The 23898-nt window shown below is 33.4% G+C and overlaps 1 protein-coding gene across 1 annotated transcript in view; it reads right to left on the reverse strand.

The window, feature by feature from the left end:
- VEGFC (vascular endothelial growth factor C) overlaps window positions 1–23898 on the reverse strand; it is a 116929-nt gene that overhangs the window by 13493 nt on the left and 79538 nt on the right. Inside the window, exons 2-4 of the mRNA XM_079141036.1 lie at window positions 19201–19414; window positions 17551–17741; window positions 6452–6603 (exon numbers count right to left, since the gene is read on the reverse strand). Coding sequence (XP_078997162.1) covers window positions 6452–6603; window positions 17551–17741; window positions 19201–19414 — 557 coding nt within the window. The remainder of the gene's footprint in view (window positions 1–6451; window positions 6604–17550; window positions 17742–19200; window positions 19415–23898) is intronic.

A 23898-nucleotide genomic window follows, 5' to 3' on the forward strand; every position in this document is an offset into this window, starting at 1 on the left:
CTGACATGTATTTGTTAGCAGTTTTCACATGACTTAAAGAAAAGGCACACTCTTGGTGCAGTGTATGTAATCCTGATGACTTCTTCACACTCAGATGTCGTCTCAAACAGCATGCTTCCTTTACCTCACTCATTTCAGTTATATGTTTACATGACCGAGTTGTGTGTGGGATTTCCTTTTGAGTGACCATTCTATCTTTCTGTTTTCCATCTCTACAGTCTAGCACACTATTAGTTCCCAGGAGGTTCACAAGCACTGTTTGTTGAATGAGTGAATGAAACACAACATAGTGTTTTATATACTGCTTATGCCAGAAGTATCTATGTTTGTTTCTACTCTGGTACATGAGTTCCTTTAGTAATGAATTACATTACTCATCTTTCAAGACTCCAGACTAGTGCAGTATTATGTGGATGGAAGGCTCAAATAAATATCTGATGAACAAATAAACATTACTTCTATCAAGTTGAAAAATCCAGGGTATGACTGCTTAATCACAAATGGCTCCCTTGTAAAAAGAGAGTCTGTACAGAAGGGGGCATGGAAATACATATAGAGTCCTATTCAAAGAAAAACATGAGGAAAGAATTGGAAAGATAATTATCTGTTAGAATCTCCATGTGATTACTGACTATCTAACTGCTCTATTAGAGATAATCTTCATAATCTTCACTACCCTGAAATTCATAATACATTTTGGTGCTACTGATATGGAGATTTGAAAGTTTAACTGTTAATAACAAAAATGCTTTAAGATATTGGGGGAGAAATATGGGCTTCAGAGGTAGAATGACTGGAATTTTTAAAATTTTTTGGCAATATTTTAACTGGTTAGCATTATGCATTTTAAGTAACACATCTGAGATTTAAATTTCTCATTTGCAAAATGTTAATAACTATAGCAAGTATCATTATCGGATGCTAACTGTATGTCACGCTCGGTACCAACAGCATGGATTTTTGATTGTGAGGATTAAATCAGACTACACTGTATAATGTTATACATTGGCAGGACTCATATGAACATGAGACCATATGTGGAAGAAGCTTGGTGCTTCGCAATATTTAGCAAAATACAACAGTTATAGTATTTATCATCCCCTTTGACAGGGAGTGCTCTGAAGTTAAGAGGCAGCCCAATACATCTTTGTCTTTTCATAGTAGCTAGTATCTTTGTCTATTTCAGTGACTCTACAAATATCTATGGAAACTAATTTATGAATGATTCTTTACAGAATTTTACTTCATAAATAATGCAAAACAAATGGTCTGCTACTTATTTAATTTCAAAATAATGCAGATAATATTCCATACATTTTAAAAGGCACATTTTGTCTTCCTCTGGACAATGACTGGTAAGAGCAAGGATGCTGCAGAGCTAGGACTCTGTCTATTCAGCATGAATTTCAAACACTATTAGAAGGGAGTTCTGGGAAACCCTATACACACCAAAGGAATATCACAAGAGTCTTAAAGATTTGACATAGGTCTTAAATCTTTTTGATATAAAGATTTTATAAAATCTATAATTTAAACCTAAATTAATTTCAAAATCATAGTTAATAAAATGGGACTTTTGCTGGGTGCAGTGGTGTATGCCTGTGATCCCAGCAACGAGGGAGACTGAGGCAGGAGGACTACAAGTTCAAAGCCAGTCTCAGCAACTTAGCATCGCCCTAACCAACTTAATGAGATCCTGTCTCAAAACAAAACATAAAAAGGGCTGTGGATGTGGCTTAGTGGTTAAGTGACCCTGGGTTCAATCCTGGTACCAATAAAAGAAGAGGAGGGTGGTTTCTCTTGACTTTTTAAAAATCAAATTTATTTTTGATAAATAATTTGTGCACATTAAAATGCTCCAGTTTTAACTCAAATTCATGTAGTCATATAACCATGGTCACAATCAAAATATAGAACACTTCTATCACCCCCAATGTTCCTTTGCCCCTTCCAGTTAATACCCACTATCCATATCCTTATGCACTTACTGAATGCTTTCTGTCAAACTAGATTATATTTGTCTTTTCTAGGGTTTCATGTAATTCAAATCACACAGCATGTACTCCTTTTAGCCTACCTTATTCCACTAAGCTTAATATTTTTGAGGTACATTCATATCAACAGTTCATTCTTTTTTATTGCTTAGCAATATTCTAGTGTATGGATATACTGTAATTGGTTCATCCATTCATTTTTCATGGACATTTGTGTTACTCTGTGTAACTGGCAAATAAACATCTGTGTACAATTTATTGTGTGGAAGTATGATTTTCTGGTAATACTTAGGAGGAGAATTTATGGATCATATTGCATTATGCATACACACATTAATCCCATAAGTTTTTACCAAACTGTTTTGCACAGTGGTTGAACCACATTATGCTCCCATCAGTGATTATATGGGACTTCCAGTTGTACTACAGTCTCTCCATTGACTTGTTTTTGTCATCAGTCTTTTTCATCTTAGCTGCTATGATGGCTTTTCTTCTTAACCCCTAACCAAGGTTAGGATTTTATAGCATAACTATTATATACTCATTGTGAATACATTATTATGGTACTTTTTGAAAATTAAATTGTGGGCTACATTTCAAAATTGGATGAAGGTAACAGTTCTAAAAAAGTGAAACAACAGAAAAATATTTGGATAAATCACTGGTAATAAAGCATGCACACAAAATGAGAGTGATATCATCCCTGGGGATAAAAATCAGGCATGGAGGGTAATGGAAATCTATTCCTCGGTATTTAATTTACACTGGATTTCGTTGGCTATTATATAAATAGTGTTGGCACTGCAAGATAGATACTCACGTGTATGGGGAGAAAGCTTCAAAGGATGGTGAATAGATGTTTGTGATTGGAGAGCTTTCTCTTGACCAACTACACAATCCCAAAGTCATATAGTGAGAAGTACCAATGTGTGCCACTGATTGCCATTGGCTGACTTGTGGGTAGTGCTTGTGCTTGGTCCTTGGTGCCTTCAAGTGTGCCTCAAATTTGAAAGTCAAAACAGCTCACATTTTATTATTAATTCTACAAAGTTATTCAAACTATCATTACATGAAATGCTGAGAAGACAAAGGTTGACAATATCTAAGTTAATGTCAACCAGCGATGTTAGTTGTTTTCTTAGATCAAGCAAAATTAAAATTTAAGTTTACTAGAATGCTTTTTAAAAGATAGTTTTAAAATTATTTTACTTTTGCTAGAAAATTAAAGATTTTAAATAATTTAAAAATTATATTTGTGTTATAACATACATATTAGTTGCTATTTTGCACATGTAATATAATCTTAATGTTTCTTAGTAAACTAGTTATGAAGTTATGCAAACTGTTACTAGATTTGAAAATTTTAGTTTAACTTTTACCTGAAGACTTTTTCTTTGTCATTTTAACTTTATGCAGAATCAAAGGTAAGTTTTATACTTCCTTCTTATGTATAAAACACAGATATCATATAGTACATAAAGAGATATATAGTATTTCTGTGGTATGAAAATTTAATGGTCAGAGCCATTAGGGAGAGATACAAAAGAATTTTAAAAATTCAAAAAAGAGTCCTTAGGGGCCAATAATGAAAAAGGTTGAACAATATCACAATAAGGAAAATATGAAATATTTTTTTATGTTTTTATGACTACATGTACAATTACATAATTATCTATTTTAAAACTTTATATGTTAATACATATATACTACATGTTTGTATATGTGCATATGCACACATAAATACGTATTTATCACACACATGATTGTAATATAACATGTATTTCTTACTGTAGATGGTGCTAAACACACACACACTTACTCATACACACACATACAAGAAAACACAGGAACCAGGAGATAAATCAGACCTGAATCATAATTATTACCATAAATCTGCTCTTTATGACTGCCATTTGGATGCCAGACACTAAGCTAAGCACTGCCTAAGGATTCAGGATTTCACTCAATCCTCCCTACATTTTTATACCAGCAATCTGAAGTTCAGAGACATGAAAAACCTACCGGTCATCAAAACCTAATTAGTGGCAGACCTGATTTCTGATTCATATCTGGCTTACTCTAGAGTCTTTTTACTATAACTTTCTGTCTCTTCTTGACCTCAACAGTGCCTAGCATAATAGTTATATGAACAAATGATGATGAAAGCATGAGCAACACATGCTCAATGCTTGAAATGGATACAGATAAATAAGTGTTTTCAGTTAACAAGCATTTATTGGTCAGTGTAGGACACTCTTAATCTCACAGCTTTGGAGCATGCTGCCTGTTTCATCTGTCAACTAAGATGACACTACTGACTTCACAGATGATTTTTGTGAGATCATATATGTAAAGGACTGAGAACACTACTATGACTCAGTTATTCTTGAGTGTTATTAGCTGGTTATTAGCAGAATACAAACCTACCTGAAAGGTTCTCACAATCCAGTTTTCCATGCAACGTTCATAGACCCTGATAAAGTCATGCAAGGACAAAGTAAATCCAGTAATTGCTATGGGTATTCAAGAAGCAAAGGTGGCTGTGGTATTTTGACGAGACAAATGCAGGAGAAAGACCTTTACCTGAACTCTGGGAAACAGATCGGGCTTTGGAAAGGCAGAAAAGAAAGGGACTTATGTCAAGCCAGAAACAAGATACAGAGCAGGAAATGAGCTTGGCGCTCAGGGAATCAGACTTTGTGAAACACAGACTTGGTGAATAATGGAAGACAAAATCAGGAGGAAGGGTTGTCAGCAGAAAAGAATGGTGAGGAATTTGTGTTCAGTTGTTTGAGTAGTGGACAGTCACTGTTTCTGGTCAGATGAATGAAATGATGCCTTTAAAAGCTCACTTATGGTATTATACAGGAATGGGAGAAAGTCTTGGTACTAAAAGCTGGTAACAATACTGCTGCATTACATTAGAAATACACACAGAAGAAAGCGGATGAAGGATGAAAGTGATAAAAATGATATATGTTTCCTCAAAAATACCCAATCATGTTTGGGAAAGATAAAAGAAATAACTAATGACAAGAGTGTATTTCAAGGCCTCAAGGAATATGAGAGAACACTACTATGAATAACACAGAAATAAAAGGGATTGAAAAAATCTTTAATTTTGTACTTATAGCTCATATAACTATATAGCAATACAAGGTAAGTTTAGATAAAATTGTAGGAGTCAAGAATATGACCAGACCTTCAAATGCAACTTAGGTAATCATCTCTTGAGCACAGAGATGAAAGCCAAGCTCTTAGAATGAGTAAGCTGCCAAGGGAAATATGGCCAAGACAGTTAAACAGAAGTCTTAGGACTGCGTGGATGAAATCACACATATGACATCTGCTTTAGTTCAGGTGGTAGTTGTCCCTGCTTGTATCAACATGAAATTTTTCACAAATATCTCTAAGATCTTTACTTCTTCATGTCAAGGAGGATAAATATCTGTCAATTAAATGAGGCTATCCTTGAGTTTTCCCTGAAGTGTCCCTGGACAGGGCCTCTTATCTGGCATACTAAGGAAAGTAGTAAAAAGAGATTCAGGGGAAGACCCTTATCAATATATTATGATTACTGTTGAGTCTCCTGAGGTATAAGGTTTTGTGAGATTATTTGTAATACATGTTTGTCCATCAGTTTATTTATACTTTTGCTACCAGAGTCAGAAATATGTAAGTATTATTCATATGCATGTTCCACATGCACCAGAAATCCTGAAGAACAAAGAGCCACATCTCTATTTTGGGGTGGAGCGTTCCTAGGTTTCAAATAGCAGTGCACATTGATTTATATAAACTATTCACAGGGTCAGGAGTGATGCTCTATCCAGCTCCTTCTGTATGTAGAAATACAGCTATTTGCCAAATTTAAAAATAAGATGGAAGGTAACTTGAATAATAAATGATAGTCTGAATGTTAATTTGAATAATATGATGAAAAAATTCTTTCAGTTAATTCAGTACTAGTTCAGTCAATCTTTATTGGAATAAGAAATTGGGATTATATATTTCAATTAAATTATAACTATATATAAAAATTATAAGAATTGAATGCTAATAGATGTACAATTATTTTTTATAATTATTCTTTGCTTTGGAATTAAATCTTATCAGGGATTAAATGATTTGAACTTTAACATCATTTGTGAATTAGTGCATCTGATTTCCTAAACATTAAGTCTGTTTAGCTACCTTACTCATAGTATGAACAGTTGTGGGATGCATGTTAGTCCATGGAACTATTTCTTTTATATTGTGAACGATTTTGCCTATAAAATGAGCGTCCCTGTTTCAGTTTAATTTTATTTTCAGAATATATTAGAAAAAATTTTGTTTTGTATTTGATGCAGAGTATAGCAAATTTCACGAAACTTCTTTTAAGAAACTTGTGTTCACTTAAAAATAATTTTATATTAGTAGAGGATGCAAAAAAAATAGATTTAATTCATACTCACTGTGGTAATGTTGCTGGCAGGGAACGTCTAATAATTGAATGAACTTGTCTGTAAACATCCAGTTTAGACATGCATCGGCAGGAAGTGTGATTGGCAAAACTGATTGTTACTGGTTTGGGGCCTTGAGAGAGAGGCACTGTAATTTCAAACAACTACAAAGAAGGGACAAAAAGAAGAAAAAATTATATAGATTGCTATAAAGCACTTTTATGGTAAATGTTGGTGTCCAAAAAAAGAGTGAGATTAGCTCTGTAGGATTAGGTGATGCTGCATAACATGGAGGACACCACTGTTTTTTATGATTACAATACAAACTGTTTTGCTCCTAACCAGTATCCTTTATCAGAATGATAAATAGTTTATAGGTTTATTTCATGTTACTACTAGTTATGAAGCATATTTGAATTATGATAACCAACTAATGATTATAAAGCAGAGATGTAACAGACCAATGAATGTGCTCAAGGAAAAGGTTTGTTTTGGAATCCAAGATTACTCAATATCAAAGTTCAAATATTCCAGGGATTTAAAAAGTGGCACAAATCATCTTTACTAAATATCTTTGTGATTTAAGAGCAAGTTATTGGCCACATTACCTAGAAATGCCTAAGTCCTATTTTATGTAAACTGAATACACAGACATAAACTACATAGATATAAAGTTAATTTTCATTCCATATTAAATTTTTGCCCTCAAAGTTGATTTATGTGGCTCAGATCTCTTATTCAATTTATTATGTTTAAAAGAAAAACAACCACATTTGTTATTAAATAAAGCTGTGTTTCTGAAAACTTGACACAGGTCTTATGAAAAAGAACTTACAATAAGGCAAGGAATTTACTTGATTCAGATTAGAGTCTTAAAGTTTAGTCTTGTTTAAAGAGAATGTCAATTGTCCTCCAGAAAAGAAAGCAAAGAAAAATAACAACAAAGACAACCAAAACCCCCAAAGTTTCAAATTGAACACCCTTATTATTAAGTAAAACTAGTGGTCTTAAATTTCTAAGATTCTGAAACTCTAAATTATTGTCAATAAAAAATGGTAAAAGGGAAATCGTGTTCATTGTGTCCATTAACTGCTTGATGAGATCAATTTGTAGTAATATAAGGAAAGGTGAACCAGGTATGTTTTGGTACCACAATGGCAATCTGAGCAGGGCTATAGGGGTGACATATTGAAGGGGACTTGAACTTGGCGCCTTGCTATAATTTCATGCCATCAGTTGAGGATCAATGGAAACACTGAAGAGATGGAACTGGTTGCCAATTTTGTCCACACCAGTAGGGAGACTTTTTAAAAGAACTTAAAACAAGGAAAAAGACTGTCATTTGCTACAACATGAATGGAATGGAGACCATGTTAATTGAAATAAGGTATGCACAGAAGGACAAGTACCACATGATCTCACATGTCTATGAAATATAAAATAGCTCATGTTATTGATTACCAGAGACTGGGGAGGACAGGGTATAGGGAGGAATAGGGAGAGACCATCAAATGGGATTAAGTTATAATTAGATAGGAGCAAGAGGTTATGGTGTGCCATTGCATAGTAAAGTGACTATAGATAGTAACTGTGTATTATAGATCTCAAAAAGCTATAAAGGGAGTTTTGAATGTTTTTGCCATAAAGAAATGAAAAATGTTTGAGGAGATACATATGTTTAACCTCATTACACAATGTATACCTGTATTAAAACATAACATGGTACAGCATTCATACATGCAACTTTTGTGTTTTTATATAACATTTTAAAATAAGTTTAATAAAAGGAAATATCTAAATTATAAGAAGCACCACATTTTTAATTCTCTTGAATTGTATTCATCACATATTCATTTAAAAATTCAAGGATTTTATTAGCATAAGGACAAAAGGTTTCAGGAGAAATGGGCACAGGGTTTTATATAGGCAGGGTAGTTTTATTAGCTCCCCTACTTATAAATTTATGAATTTTGAAAAGTAATTCAACTTCTTTGTGCTGTATATTTCTTTAATAATCAGTCAACTAAGAATAACAATCTGATGCATTACTTCATGGGATTGTTACAAACATTGTATAACCTAATGTATATGAATGCAATGCATATATTGTTTGTGACAGGGATGTAAGTTGTTGTTATTAACATAAATTCTCAAGGATTCTATGTATTTTCCAGAATACTATTTATTTTGCACAGATAATCTCAATGTATGAATGCCCCCATGCCAGAATTATGATTTTGATCAGTTTTTCTATAAAATAGTATTTGTTCATGTGGTTTGGATGAAACTTTTGTTGATGAAATGATGCAATGGCAGAAATCTTTTGCACCATAAATAACTATTTTATGAGAAAGAACTGCAGGAACTATATAAGCTGCAACTTTTTCATGTCTTAGGACATCTGTGGACCCTACATTAAGAACTAGTACTACAGTAGATATATAAAGCAACTTACAAGAAATTTCTAATACACTTATAAATTACTTAATTTTTTTGCAGGGCTAAGAATTGAGTTCAGGACCTTGTGCATGCTAGGCAAGCATTCTACTACTAAGCCTCATTCCTTGCCCTTAGCTTTTATATTCACATAATTTATGATTTGAGTTATATATGCTTTGAAACAGTGTAAATGGTAGGAAGGTGTGCAGGTCAGCAAACAGAATCCCAAGAATTTGTCCAACAGCAGTTAGATATGTGTCTAGAGCTATAGGAGAGTCGTGTAAATGTCACAGATACTTAAGTTGTAACTGAAGTCTTGGACATTGCCGAAACTACTTAGTGAGTCTTTGGGATGAATAGAAACCTGGGGCAGAGGAACATTTAAGGATTGAGAAGAGGCCAATGAACTGGTAAACATGTCTGGATGGAAGTATAACACGAACATGGAAGAGCAGGGTGGGTGTTGTTAAGATAGGGGAAACAAAAGAGAGAGATGAGAGCATCAAAAAAGTGTCACAGGGTCAGCTGCCTGACCCTGAAAGGAGAAGGACCCCAGAAGTGGCTCTGAGGGTTGTGACTGGGCTGAGGTGGTGGGAAAGGAGGGATAAGGAAGGAGGTCCCAAGGCATCATTTGAGATAACAGCCGCTACAGAAGAGTTGATGTTTTCCTATCCCTAAGCCTGGAAGCACCACTCCTGCTCCCAGGGATGGCTCCCATTCCCACTTCCACTCTGGCCCGTTTTCTAAAGGGGAAAGAGGTCGCGATGAGTAGTATCAGTGATCATGGATGAACATCATCCATTATAGTGTGGAGAATGTCTACAACCAGGATCTGCCCACAAGTATCAAGTACGTACGTAGGAACGAGGGCTTTGAAGAATGTTCTGGAGAGATGGAAAACAGTGGAAAATTAAGGTCGGCCTTTGCTTTCCAAAGGTTGGAAGAGATGATGTTGGTCAATATCCTAACAAAAAGGGTACAGAGAAAGATACAGAGGCATTCAAAAGAAATCACTGTTCAGAGTTTAAGTTGAAGGGGTTTTACAAGCATTAAAACTATAGATTAGTTTGGGAGAAAAATTTACTTGTAGGCCAATTAAAATTAGGGAAAAGAGTCTTAATTGGTGATGTCTCACTTCTCTTACTTGGGTCTAAGTAGACAATTGTCCAATTCAGTTGATTTGATCCAAAGGGATAAACAGGCTGCAAAATTAAAGTAAAAAACCTTTCTTTTTTTTTGTCTTGAAACATCCCCTATCCTCAAGTTTGACTTGAGTTTTTCAGGCAGTTCTATTTGATTATGTCAGTGTGGAAAAGAATTCAAGGATCTACAGAAAGATGCCTTTGACTAGCATGAAAAGTGAAAATATTCCTGATAACTGAGTTTTATTCATCTATTCAAAAGATTGTAAAAATGTGAACTTATAGTGCACCATATGTGAGTGCATTAAGACATAACTCTCCCTATGCTAGCTCTTGGATACTCAAGGAGTCACTTAATTTTCTAATTTTTTTCTTCCCTGGTCTCAGTTGTATAATCAATTGACTTATTTTTTTCTGTTAAATTTTTCATAAATACAATTTCTACTCTTTTTTAATATGCATAATAAATTCCATTTTCTTGTTAAAAGACCAATTTGTGAATTTTGTATAGCTATAATTAAATACTAATGTTACTAAGAATGTGTCCAGAGACAGATAATGTACAATTAGGAAATATAAACTTTTTAAAGATCCATAAAATAATAGTTAGAAGTGTCCCCCTTTCAAAAATAAAGACATGCTTTTCAAGTAACGGTCAACTTCTCTACTTGGTTATTCTCTACTACATAATAAAAACAGTCTCAAGAACAGATAACATTAGAGTTCTGAATCAGCAATTTATCTAACTTCTTTAAGCATCAGTCTCATCATCTATAAAACTGGCATAATCATGGTGGTGATTTCAAAGTGTTGATGTTGGGATTCCTCCTCTCCTACCTCTTCTTCTCATCTTTATCACAGCACCATCATCTAGGCCAAGATGAAGTCAAATCTTTGTTAAAGGAATTCTGAGGTTTTAAATTTGTTTAAAATCTTTCCTTGTTTAGCTTTTCAATGATTATTTACAGAAAACTTATAAGATGCCAAGCTCCTTGCTAGAATCTTGGAATAATAATTATCAAGAATTCTTGCTCTTGCACAGCTCATAGTTTATAAGAATGACAAGGAGAGCGAGGGTGAATTAGACATGCATGCATACACACATGCAAGCACACACACATAGCTGGATACAATGTTAGAACTTTTAAAATACCAGATGGTTTATCATAAATGCTGTTTAGTAAGTAAGACTCTGCAATTTAACTTTCATATGAAATGTGTTCCTGCCATTATATGAAAATCTGAACCAAAACAAGAACTAATTTTCTCTCAAAAGAGTTAAGATCTATTCAAGTATGTTGGTATTTGAAACAATAAGTAGATTCTTTTATATTTTAATAAAATATGAATCATTATGCTATTGTCAGACTATCTTTTGCTTTAATGTATGCACTACAGTATTTTCTATTCTATACTTAAGTTTACAGAGTACATAAATCATATTTTATTTTCAGCATTAACTAATAATTTCATATATACATATGGTTATTCAGTAAATACTAGTCATAATTTACTAGATAATATAATCAATCATAATTTGATATTTTGAAATATTTTCCAAATTTTTTTTTGCTATAAAGTGGATAGTTTCTTAACCAATACATGATATTAACTTGTATCTAATTTAGGATTTAAGTAATAATAATATAATTTATCACGGAGATTAATAGTACATATTTTTTTTAATAGTACATATTTTTAAGAGTATACATCTATTAAAAGAGTTATTGCTTTGGGAGCAGATCAAAAAGATTTATGTAAAGAAGGTACTTTCAGTTGAGTGCATTGGCACATGCCTCTAGTTCTAGTGACTTGGGAGAGTGAGGCAGCCTCAGCAACTCAGCTAGATCCTATGTAACTTAGTGAGCTCCTGTCTCAAAATAAAACTAAAAAAAGGTCTGGGGAGTTAGCTCAGTAGTTAAGTGCCCCTGAGTTCAATTCTTGGCACTAAAAGCAAACAAACAAACAAACAAATAATCACTTTCAATAAGGCTTTTTGATTGTTTTCTCTGTTAAACTATAATAAAACTATAATAAAGAAGAGGAAATAGGAAGTATTTCCAACAGTAGTTTTCCAGTTGTTACCTACTGGCACTTTTTAATAAGAATATTTAATAGTCAGTTTTCATCAACAAAAATGGACTTTAAATAAAATCATTATGAAACAATAGGTTGTTTACCCCAACACAGCAACAGCTGTAAAACAACAATTCCTGTTTCTACTTATTTTATTTTTAGTCTATTCAAGAAAAAAGGTGGAGAATATTCTCTTACTGAATATTCTAGGAAACAGTATAACTACTAAATTCAAATGTTTGTGTGGAGACAAATATGACCCCCAAATTCTTTCCCTTAAAACACCTTTATACCTAAAATACAATCAGTGTATCTTCTATGCTATTTAATTTTAAATTAAATAATTTTAAATTAGTTTAAAATTAAATTGAATATCCTATCCCATTTCCAGGATCTGAAACCATGAAAAACAATAAAAATGAAAATAAAAAATAAATAACCCAACTTTGAGTCCAATAAATATAAAAATACATAGCCCTTGTGGGGTATGACCCACAGGTGCATAATTTGATAAAAAGATTATAAAACATTTAAAGAAATAATCCCTAAAAATGGGAAAAGGTAAAAACTGAGGGTTCTTGTAGTATTTCCACTGGACAGCACATGGACAGCCATCGAGGTTCTATGGAATTCAGATTGGGCCTGGAAATGAACACCAGTTGCAGATAGTGTGACAAATTTACATCTAGCACTGTATTGATTTTAACACTGTTGTGCATAAAATGCATACACAGTACTATAACTACAGTTAAAACTCCAATTCAGGAGTTTAAAGATTCTGAATAAAATGTGGGAACATCATCATACCTTCAGGTGGACAAAAGTAGTATTCTTCACAGAGGCCTAAATTATTTTCCTAAGGCAAATGTTACTCCTAAAGAAACTTCTGATGACTGTTATTGCCATAGAGTTCTTTTTCCACATCAGGATAAAACCTGATTTCCAACTACTGTGCTTGCCAAATATTAATTTGCTAAAGATACAATACATACCATGTTCTACTTGCTGACTACATGTGAATAGAATAAATTAAAGTTTCAGACTGCCACAACATTCTATCTAATTAATGGAATAGCTCTGACTATAGTGCAAAATAATATCTCCTAGTTTGAGTACATGGTAATGCATTTTACTGAGGTTTAAATATACTTTTCCGTAAAATTTTATGAAACATTCATTTTAAGTCCAACATAATCTGAAATACCTTTGGTACCATATGTGCTTCTATTATTTCTTTAAAAATTAACGAAACGTGACTCAGGAGGCTGAGGCAGGAGGACTGCAAGTTCAAAGCCAGCCTCAGCAAAAGGGAGGTGCTAAGCAACTCAGTGAGATCCTGACTTTAAATAAAATACAAAATAGTGCTGGGGATGCGGCTCAGTGGTTGAGTGCCTTGGAGTTCAATCCCCATTACAAAAAACAAAAAAAAAAAGAAAAGAAAAGAAAAGAAAAGAAAAGAAAAAAAGAAATAGCTTTTAGTATTTGAAAGAGAATGTTAAATACTGCTATTTCTGTATATAGAGTGAGCTTGTGAGGACTCTGCGGGCTTCTTCAGTGCAGCACTAATGACCATTCCAAGAAGGCTCCAGTTTTTGAGCACTAACCCCTGGACCCAATGAGACCCCATAAAGTTAGTTTCCCTTTATCCATTCCTATCTTCAACACAATATAGAAGGTAAATAATAGCATTCAGAGAATGTTTTAATCCAAATATGGGGCTGGAACACAGATGACTTTCTTTTGCTTCTACATTAATCACTATATAATTTATTTTCTACAAAATTCACTATTTTTTGGTTTTTATCTCCTACATATACAAGTTCTCATAAGGAAATACAGTTAAAGAGTATGTTTATGGAAGAGGTCAAGAAGACAGCAATTTCAAAGTCACTCATGTATTAGTTGTAGGAGACTTTGAAGCGGTTGTTATCGATTACTTCACTCAGGAATGCTTAGTGCATATGGTTTTACTTTTCAAATAATGGCTGGCTTCCTCACACAGTATGATAACCTGCCCTTCATTGAGCCTCATAAAAAGCATTTCTATGAAGCTTCTATAAAAAAACAAAAATTTGAGTTTATCACTACTTTAAAGTATGTTGTCCTTACAATTTATTTGATTCCACATCGGTGACATTGTTGGTTAAAAATATGTATGGAACTTCAAACAACACACAAACGTTTTTGTTTTTACTTCTGAAAATTCAATAGTAAGAAACTTCCTTTTGAATTTGAAAGAAATCTCCACATCCTTCCATTTATACTATATTGACAATATAATAATTTGAATGAACTTAAGAAAAGGTGTCACTTAAGCATGAACTTTTATGAGTTGCCGAATGAGTAAAAATGGAAACATGAATGAACATTGCCTTTGAGAATTTCCTACCTTGCTTTATAAATCTCTTTGAATGCAGTTCCATAAACCCTTTTATCTCTCTTTTACAACACTTAGACTACTTTTAATTACTTTATTAATGTTTATTTTCTTGGATGATTTGCGAACTCCATTAGGGCAGGATATATACATTACTGTGCACCTACTGTAAAACACAGTGTGCAACTCTACTTGCTTACTCAAATTCAAATTATAATTATTCTTCTACTATAAACAAAAACATCTGAGTTGATTGAGCAGAAAGCATGATATTACAAAAGCCAAAGGAAGAAATGGATGGGACATTGACTCATGAATATTGTCTTCCCCTTGGCATTAGTTTTTGCTCTTCTGATAAATGTAGTCTCTATTAACAGGCACATAGGGCTTCAAATAACCTTTCTCCATATGATGCTTTCTCCTAAATTAAAACTGAGAGACCCATTCACTTAGCTAAATTCTATAGTTATATGATCAACATTCTTCTGGGCTCTACACCTAAATCGCATTTGGATTCTCAAAATCAGCATATTCAATACTCTACTTTTGAGGTTGAATTACTTTCCACTCACTCAAGCCTTTGTTCTATACAATTCCAAATCTCCACTATGTGCCCCACTATTGCACTGTTCCTCACATTAATAACCAAACACAGAGTTTCCTTTCATGGACTTTAGAGTCTCGGGAATAAAGCCATCTGACAGACAGATGATGTAATAATGCTAAAATGTGCGAAATAAAAGATACCATGTGAGCATGAACAATATCATGGAGATGACGTTTATGTCTTGGTCTAAGGATGAGGAGAAATTAATTGGATAATGAAGATCTGGGGGTCATCTCCACAGAGCACAGCTTTGTAAGAAAGGCGAGCGGTACTGATACAATCTAAGAACTAAGAATTTGGGTACTGACAAAAAGTAGCTTTCAAAGAGAAGAGCAGTTAACAAATGAGACTGAAATTTAGGGAGCAGCTAGATCATGAACCACCCAATAAATCATGTGAAGAAATTTTGTCTTACAGAAACATTCAAAATGTTTAACACACCCTAGTGTGTTTGCACCCATCGGAACAGACTGCCTGAGCAATCCAAGTAGCAAACATCAGGTAATCGGTACACTGGCTATGTGCTAGCTCAGTTCCAAGTAAGCAATGGTATGGAAAGTTTTAGAAAAAAATTCGTGACTAAAATGTGGCCAACAGATTGGATAGGAATAAGAATGAAAGTAGGGGACCAGTTATTAGGCTGGTCCAGGTCTAGATGAGGGATAAACGTGGCCTACATCACAGTAAGATCAGCAGAATGAAGACGCCGGATGCATCCTAGAGAAGTTTGGAAGACTTTTTTAGAGAAGGTCAACTTGGTTTAACTAAATGGATGAATGATGTTGTCATTTTCAGACAGAGACTGCTGGAAAAAATGAGGTTCATTTGCTTGTTTGCTTGTTTGAGGAAAGAGGACTTGGATGTAACTCCAGTGTGAGACAGATTATCATTGAACTATTTAGGCAAAAGCCAAATCACAAATTTGAGCAGGTAATATAGTTAGCTGGAGAGCAGCATACTAAAGATAAGATTTGGGAATCTCCAACATGAAGAGCAAAATGAGTAGATGAAGACATATAAGGTGAGTGTGCAGAATTGGATGAGAGGTGTCCTGGGAAAAATGTTAATTTCCACACCTAGCATCTTGGATATCCAACACCACACTAACAGAACTCTAAGATGCCTCTGATGCTTCTTCCAACTGATGAAATAGCATCCTCTCTATTCTCCTTACCTCCGTTTCCCCTCCTCCAAATCTGTCCTCAAAGCTGACCCCAGCATGATATTGTAACAAATCTGAGTAGTCAGTCTCTACAAAACATCTATCCCAGCCCTGAATAGCTGGCCTGTTCCTTCCTCTTCAGAATCATCTAATGTACCTAGCCCTTGACCTCACTTTTTATACTTCCAGGACTCTGAGCTTTCTTCAATTCTTGGGAACCACTATGTTTTCTCTGTCCCAGTGCCTTTGCATACACCAATAAGTTTGTCTTAAAGACTAACTGCAACTACATGGAAAAATGCAGTCAAAGGAACTGAGGTAGTAACTTAACTTTCATTTCCATTAACATTATATTAAAATTAGAGTAGGTTTAACTGGCCATGTAGATCAGCTAAGGTGTACATGAAATTCAAATGTTAATTTGCTGTCATTTCACATCATACAAATCAAATTTAACATCACATTTTTTAAAAGTTCCATTTTTCATTTTAATAATCAAAACATAGTTTTGAATGTAGTCAGATTACTTGATGCTGGTTCATTTATCGTAAGTATGGAAAAGTCTTTAAAGCAATTCCAGTTTTGTCTTTCTGGAAGATGCCTGCATCAGGCCAGCCCACAGTACTGCCTCTGTGCAGGAAGTCAGTGCACACATGACTTCAACCAACATGTTAACATCTTATTGGATGAACTTTATGGGTTATTCAAAATATTTGAGATTTAGCATCAGAACTATCTCCTTTGTTTTTGAAAGGAACACAATAAATTCGTTTTATGTGATGGCTTATTTCAACACTATGCCACTGTTTCACAGAACACATGGATATAATTATACATTTTGAATATGCAATTTGTGTTATATACAACCAGAAACTATAATGATTTAAAAGAATTTTGTTTCCAAATGAAAATGGTTATTCTTGAAGATCAACACATGCACATACACATATATCCATACATTGTATGCACATGCGCACACACATATACATACATTGTACACATATATACATATATTGTACATATATCCACACACACATATCATGTACACACATATACATATATTGTACACCCGTGCATATACATTGCTATTATCATTTTCTTCACTAGGTTTTGATTCCACTATATGAACCAAGTTCATACAGCATCAATTACTTTCTTCATGATACTGTATCATCCCAAAACACAAAATATTAAAGCTTAGAAACTCTGACTTGAACAAAACTACTTCCACAGGACCAGAATCCCACGTTCCCAGAGTCAAAAGCTCTCCCTGAGAGGACTCTTGGAGCTGAAATAGGAAATACCTACCGTCTTGCTGAGGTAGCCTGTGCTGGTGTTCATGCACTGTAGCCCCTCACTGTTGCAGCAGCCCCCACATCTGTAGGCGGACACACATGGAGGTTTAAAGAAGGTGTTTGTTGCTGCTCCAAACTCCTTCCCCACATCTATACACACCTCACGTGGCATGCATTGAGTCTTTCTCCACTCATTATCAATACCTGTCGAGTCACAGGGAAGTCTGTAAGTTATACAGAAGCCACCAAGGGGGAAAAAGCCCACAGCAGTTGGAAGCTACTCACATTTGATTTCAGATTTAATGCTTTAAGTATAATAAATAAATTTACGGAAGTATCTGCCAGTGTCCACAATTGCCCTGTAAATGGGAATATGATATAGCTAACATCAGCGATGAATATTTTCTTTAAAAAAACTTATTTCTATAGCCATGTAGCGAGCTAAGTTAGGACTACACTTTTAATTTAAAATACACTACATCACTATCCCACAGCACTTATGTTTGATTTTCCTTATTTAAAAGAACAGGAATTTAATATATGGATGCTCATAAGATTGCAGAAATAGAGTCATTTGCTGTGTTATGTACTGCTTTTTGTGGTCTTGAATCAGATGTAAACAACATGATTTTATTTTCTTTTTAAACTGAAATGTAAATGTGAAATTGGCTGGCTATGGTCTTGGATTCAACTCAAAAATCATTTTCGGGCAGGTTATTTGACAATTTGGGGTAAAATCATAGCAGTAGCTATGTGAAATGCAAGCCTAATTTCCACCCATCAGTCTTTGTATCTAAACAAACATTTTGTTTTTGTTTTTCCAGGGAAATCAAAGTTCCTATCCCTTTCATGCTTTCTCTTGGAATTTTTTTTTTTTTTTTTGTGGCTTCCTATAATGCTTTTGACTCTTACTGTATTACAAATGATATACTTCCCAAGTGTTCTAACTTATTTCACTCATATTTTCCCTAAAATAAAATTTTTGAAAAGAAAAAAAGGACATAGACTATTGGTTATGAAGCCATTTTTGTTTACTTTTGCTCTCAAAATACTTTGCAATATCAAACCTTTCAAGTAGTATCTAACAACTAAAGGGAGTCATTTTTTTTTTTTAAATTAGCCCATCAATTGATATCATGCCCTTTTAGGCAACATTACAATGTTTTGTGAAGTGTATGCTAGATATCCCATCAGCCTCACAAAGTCCAGCGCTGAGTTAGTCATCTACAAGGTGGTGAGACAAGAAGTAGCATTTAAAAAGGTGATTGGGGTTTGTTTGCAGAGAAATAAAGCATTTCTAAATTCAATTTGGAAAGAAAATTTAGGTAGAGTTATTTTGTAAGCTACATGATGCTTAAATGATTAAACTGGCCTAGTGTGTAAAATATATCTGTATGTTTTTAAAATTTGACAATGGCATATGACCCCAATTAAAAACAAATGTGTCGATTCACATGTGCCTTTCTAGCTTTCAATTTCAAGAAATATTCTTAACACTCAAAGTGAAATTAAAGAATGGTGAATTTTTAAAGTACTTTTTTATTTTCTAATTTTCTTGACATTCATGCCATCATGTACAAATGCTGAAATTAAAGGACGATGCTGGAAGTCTTAAATAATTTGACATATGAGGCTCAACATACATTTTCTTTCTTACACTTACTTTTCAGAATCTCTGCATTATAATGTGCTGCAGCAAATTTTAGTGTCTCTTCGGTCCTTGTGTTGGGGTTGGGTTGTTCTTTACTGTGCTGCCAGCCTCCTTTCCTTAACTGACACTTGTACATTTTCCAGTATTCTGGGTAGAGTACAGTCATGAGCTCATCTACACTGGACACGGACCGCAACTGCTCCTCCAGGTCTTTGCCTGCATATGCCTGTCAAGGAAAAATGCAAGATCAATTACTTATCAGACTCAGGATATGGAAACAGATATATTAAAAAAAAACCTTTAGACTTAATGTAATGTATATTTGCTAATAAAAATATTGTTAATGACTCCTCAACTAATTTCTTGGTAAAATTATATCCATATTTTAATTAGTCTGAATTGCAATTATCAATAAATATTTTGTTTTAAAGAAAAGAATTTTGATATGTGATTTTAATAATGATTTTCAAAGTGGCTTATTTGTTTTATTTATAATTCATTTACATAATTGACAAATTTATAAGCTTGAAAATTTATTCACGTTTGTACTGACCACATACATAAATAAAATTATACTGAAATCCATTTTTTCCTTTATAATTATAAGTACTGATAAAATATAATTAAGCAGGATGCTAAAAATTAGGGATCTTACTTTCATGGAAGCTGTCTAAGAATAAATAATGACATGAAAATAAGATTTCAACAGTTGTGTCATAATAAAACTTGTATTTTGGTAAAACCTTCCAATATTTCAAAAACTTTGATAAGCAAGATTAATTTTACTATGAAAAAGATGTAAGATAGTTCAAAGAAGACTAAATCTGCTTATAAATTGTTATTTATTATAAGTATATCCAATTAGGTAGAAAATTCATTACATTTAATTAGTTACCATATCTAAAAAATTCTAAATTATGCTTTAAAATTAGGAAAAGTGGAACTTTTTTTTTTTTGCTTCATCTGTCTTTGAAGTAAAATTCAACAGCAATCATTTATTTTATATTGCCATGATCAGTCTATCGTTTTTTTTAGCATACACAGGAATCCACTGCCGAATTGTTAAAATTGCAGTTAACTACTTTCACCTCCCAATGGATTATTGGGTGGAGATCAAGACTCTAAATTGATTTCAACAAGTTATAGTTCTTCATTTCTAATTTTTGAAGCACAAAATTAATGTATTTTTCTTAAAACTGAAATATTATTTAATTGAAAGTCACAGCACATTTTAAAAATTCAAATTATCCTGATACAGGTGAATTTTGTATTACATTTTCTTACATAATTACAAAGTCTTCTAAAATGTGGCAACAGATTATGAAAAGTATTCCCTCCTATTGGAGAACAAAGTTGGCTATCAATATTGGGTTTCTACTTTCTCTACCATTTACTGTGTGATTTGAGAATGTCATTTAATTTCTTTTAGGTCTGTATTATAAAAGTGCTGACATTAATCCATTACTTTCTCTAATATGTAGGAGGGCTCTTAATACACCATATAATTCTACAAGATAGAATCCTACTTAAAATAATGGAGAGGAGAACTTAGTTTCAATTAAAGTGACAATATCTTATCACTTTCTCAATTAAATTATGGAATACTTGCTGGAGGAAAATTTTACATATTACACAAAACTCAAGAACCAAAAGCGTTTCAGAATCGAAAAGGATGACTATTTCAGAGAAAGATTTAAAAAGTACAAGTTTATAAAAATAACACACCATGTGAGGTGATGAACTTGTTGACTAGCTGTGGTGATCACTTTATAATATATGTACATATATTAACATCATATTGTACCCCTTATACTTAAGGCATACATTTTTAAGGTACAAATCACACCTTAAACCTTAAACTTAAGGCAAACAATTTTTATTTGTCAATCATACCTCAATAAAACCAAGGGGCGGGCAGCTATACCTGTGGTCACTGCAACCTGCTGTTAAAATATCATGGCTGGGTTTTGTTAGCCTCTGCTTATTTAACAGCCCCCCCCCCCCCAAACACAAGGAGTAAACAGGTACTGTGTTTGAGAGGATGGTCACTGGAGTTCTTGCCCTTACTACTCAGTTAAGATTAAAGTCAGGCTGTGACTTAAGATGATCACACCAATTTCCAGAGTAGGGCTGAGTGCTCCCTCCACCAAGAGGAGTTGCTGTACACAACTCAGAGAAAGATCACATGGAACATCAAGAAATGGAATGGGGATGAAGGGATTTTCAGTTGAGTATTTCTAGAAGTTTTGAGACAGAAATTACTCTCATACTTAAAAATTTAGAAATGGAAAACACCACTACAATATTTATATCTATAAGAGAAAATATTAAGCTCCCTCGATCAACAGGAGAAAAATGTAAGCATAAAATTCACAAGAGAGACTATTATAACTTTACAAATGAAACAAAATAAGTAGAAGATAGACATTAGCTATCTATATTCTTGGGCTCAAAAGAGGTCTTGTTAAAGATGGTTATAAAAAATGTAAAATATATGTATGGTGGAAAACATTGTAGACAAAATCAAAGACAAGGAAATGAGAAAACTTTGCTATACATATATAACAGATGGAAAGGACTTAAGTTCTTAATATATTGCAAAAACATGGAAATGTGAAAATTAACTGGTATTTTAATAGAAAAATGAGCAAAGAACTTGAACAGAATAACCATGAAGAAAAAATAGTTTTAACATATATTGGTTAACAGCAAAAGTGAAGGAAACTATAATTCTTTTCAATTCTGGTGGGAGTATAAGTTAGTATAGTTATTCAAGAAAAATACTGTATTGCAACTTAAGAAGACTTTAAATATGCCCCTTTTAGATAGAAAACTCATTTTGGAATTAAATTTCCTATCCACGAGAAGTGATGCAATTATTTCAGATATATGTACAAATTCATTGTGAGGTTGTATATATAATAATGATTATTAAAACACAAAAACAATAAAAAGTGATTAAATAATTTATGGAAAAATATAATTTAGCAGAGAAATTGATCTAACACTATAAAATGTTAATAACAGTTGTATAGTTTAGCCATGAAAAGTGGTTCACAATACCTTCTTTGAAAAAGTAGGAAACACAACTTATAAATCACACACACGAACACAGATGAGACCCATAATATGAGCTTTGTATAATCTTTTCCCAAAACAAAATTTATAATACAGATAGATTACATGCATGTGTGTACATTGTCTTGAAAGTAAAAGCTGTTCAGCAAAAGTTCTCTTCTTTGAATTCTAGGACAAAGGAAATTATGGTCTTCTTCATGTACTTCTGCATTTTAATTTTAAATATAACTTTATAATCATAACAAAATGTTCACAGTAATCATCTCTAAGCATACTTACTGCAGGGCATGGGATTAGATCTCATGTCACCCTTTCTCATATATATATATATGTATATGTATATATATATCTTATATTTGCATAGAGCATGCCTTTGATATATTATTTAATTTATAATACTGGCAAAAGCAGAGGCTATCATAGATTGAATAAAAAAAGTCTTGAAGACTAAGTAATTCATTAATTCTTTTGAACTTGATGATAATTAATTACTGTATTATATTTATGTGGAAGAAAAACAAGTTTTAGTACCAAGAGACCCAGATTTCTATCATGGATAAGATCATATTTAACTGGGTAGCATTAGATTTCATCTCTTCAAACCTAATTTATTCTGTGAAATGGGGATAATGGTATTTCCTTCATAGAGTTTTTGCAATGATTCAAATAGAAATTTGATATAGAAGTATAATGTATGCTGATTTTAGTTCTTTTGGAAAAATACCAAGGAGTGAGATGGCTGGATCATATAGTAGGTCCATTCTTAGTCTTTTGAGGAATCCCTATATTGCTTTCAATAGTGGTAGTTCTTATTTGCAGCTCCATTAACAATGTATAAATACACCTTTCTCCCACAACCTTTCCAGCATTTATTGCTACTTGTATTCTTGATGGCTGCCACTCTAACTGGCATGAGATGAAATCTCAGTGTAGTTTTGGATTTGCATTTCCCTGATTGCTAAGGATGTTGAACATTTTTTTTTTTTTTTTTTTTTTTTGGCGGTGCTGGGGATTGAACCCAAGGCCTTGTGCTTGCAAGGCAAGCACTCTACCAACTGAGCTATATCCCCAGCCCGATGTTGAACATTTTTTATGTATTTGTTGGCCATTTGCATTTCTTCCTTTGTGAAATGTGTGTTTGGTTCATTTGCCCATTTATTGAATTTGTGTGTGTGTGTTAAGCAAAAAAGAGTAGCTGGTAGATTTTCTTCCATTCTGTAGGCTCTCTCTTCATGCTTTTGTTTTGTTTGCTGTGCAGATGCTTTTTAATTTGAAGTCATCCCACTTACTGATGCTTGGTTTTATTTCTTGAGCTTTAGGAGTCTTAATAAGGAAGTCAGTGCCTGCACCAGCATGATGGGGAGTTGACCCTTTGTCGTCTTCTAGCAGTTGCAGCATTTCTGGGCTGATTCCTAGGTGTTTGATCCACTTTGAGTTGAAGAACTAAAATCAACATACTATAGTGATACATTCATACCACTGTTTAGAGCAGCCCAATTCACAATAACCAAGATGTGGAACCACCCGAGGTGTCCCTCGATAGACTAATGGATTAAGAAAATGTGGTATATATACAGAATGAAGTTTTACTTGGTCATAAAGCAAAATGGAATCAAGTAATTTGCTGGTAAA

Source organism: Sciurus vulgaris (assembly GCF_902686455.1).
Source record: "Sciurus vulgaris genome assembly, chromosome: 5".
In the NCBI taxonomy this organism is placed as follows: Eukaryota; Metazoa; Chordata; class Mammalia; order Rodentia; family Sciuridae; genus Sciurus; species Sciurus vulgaris.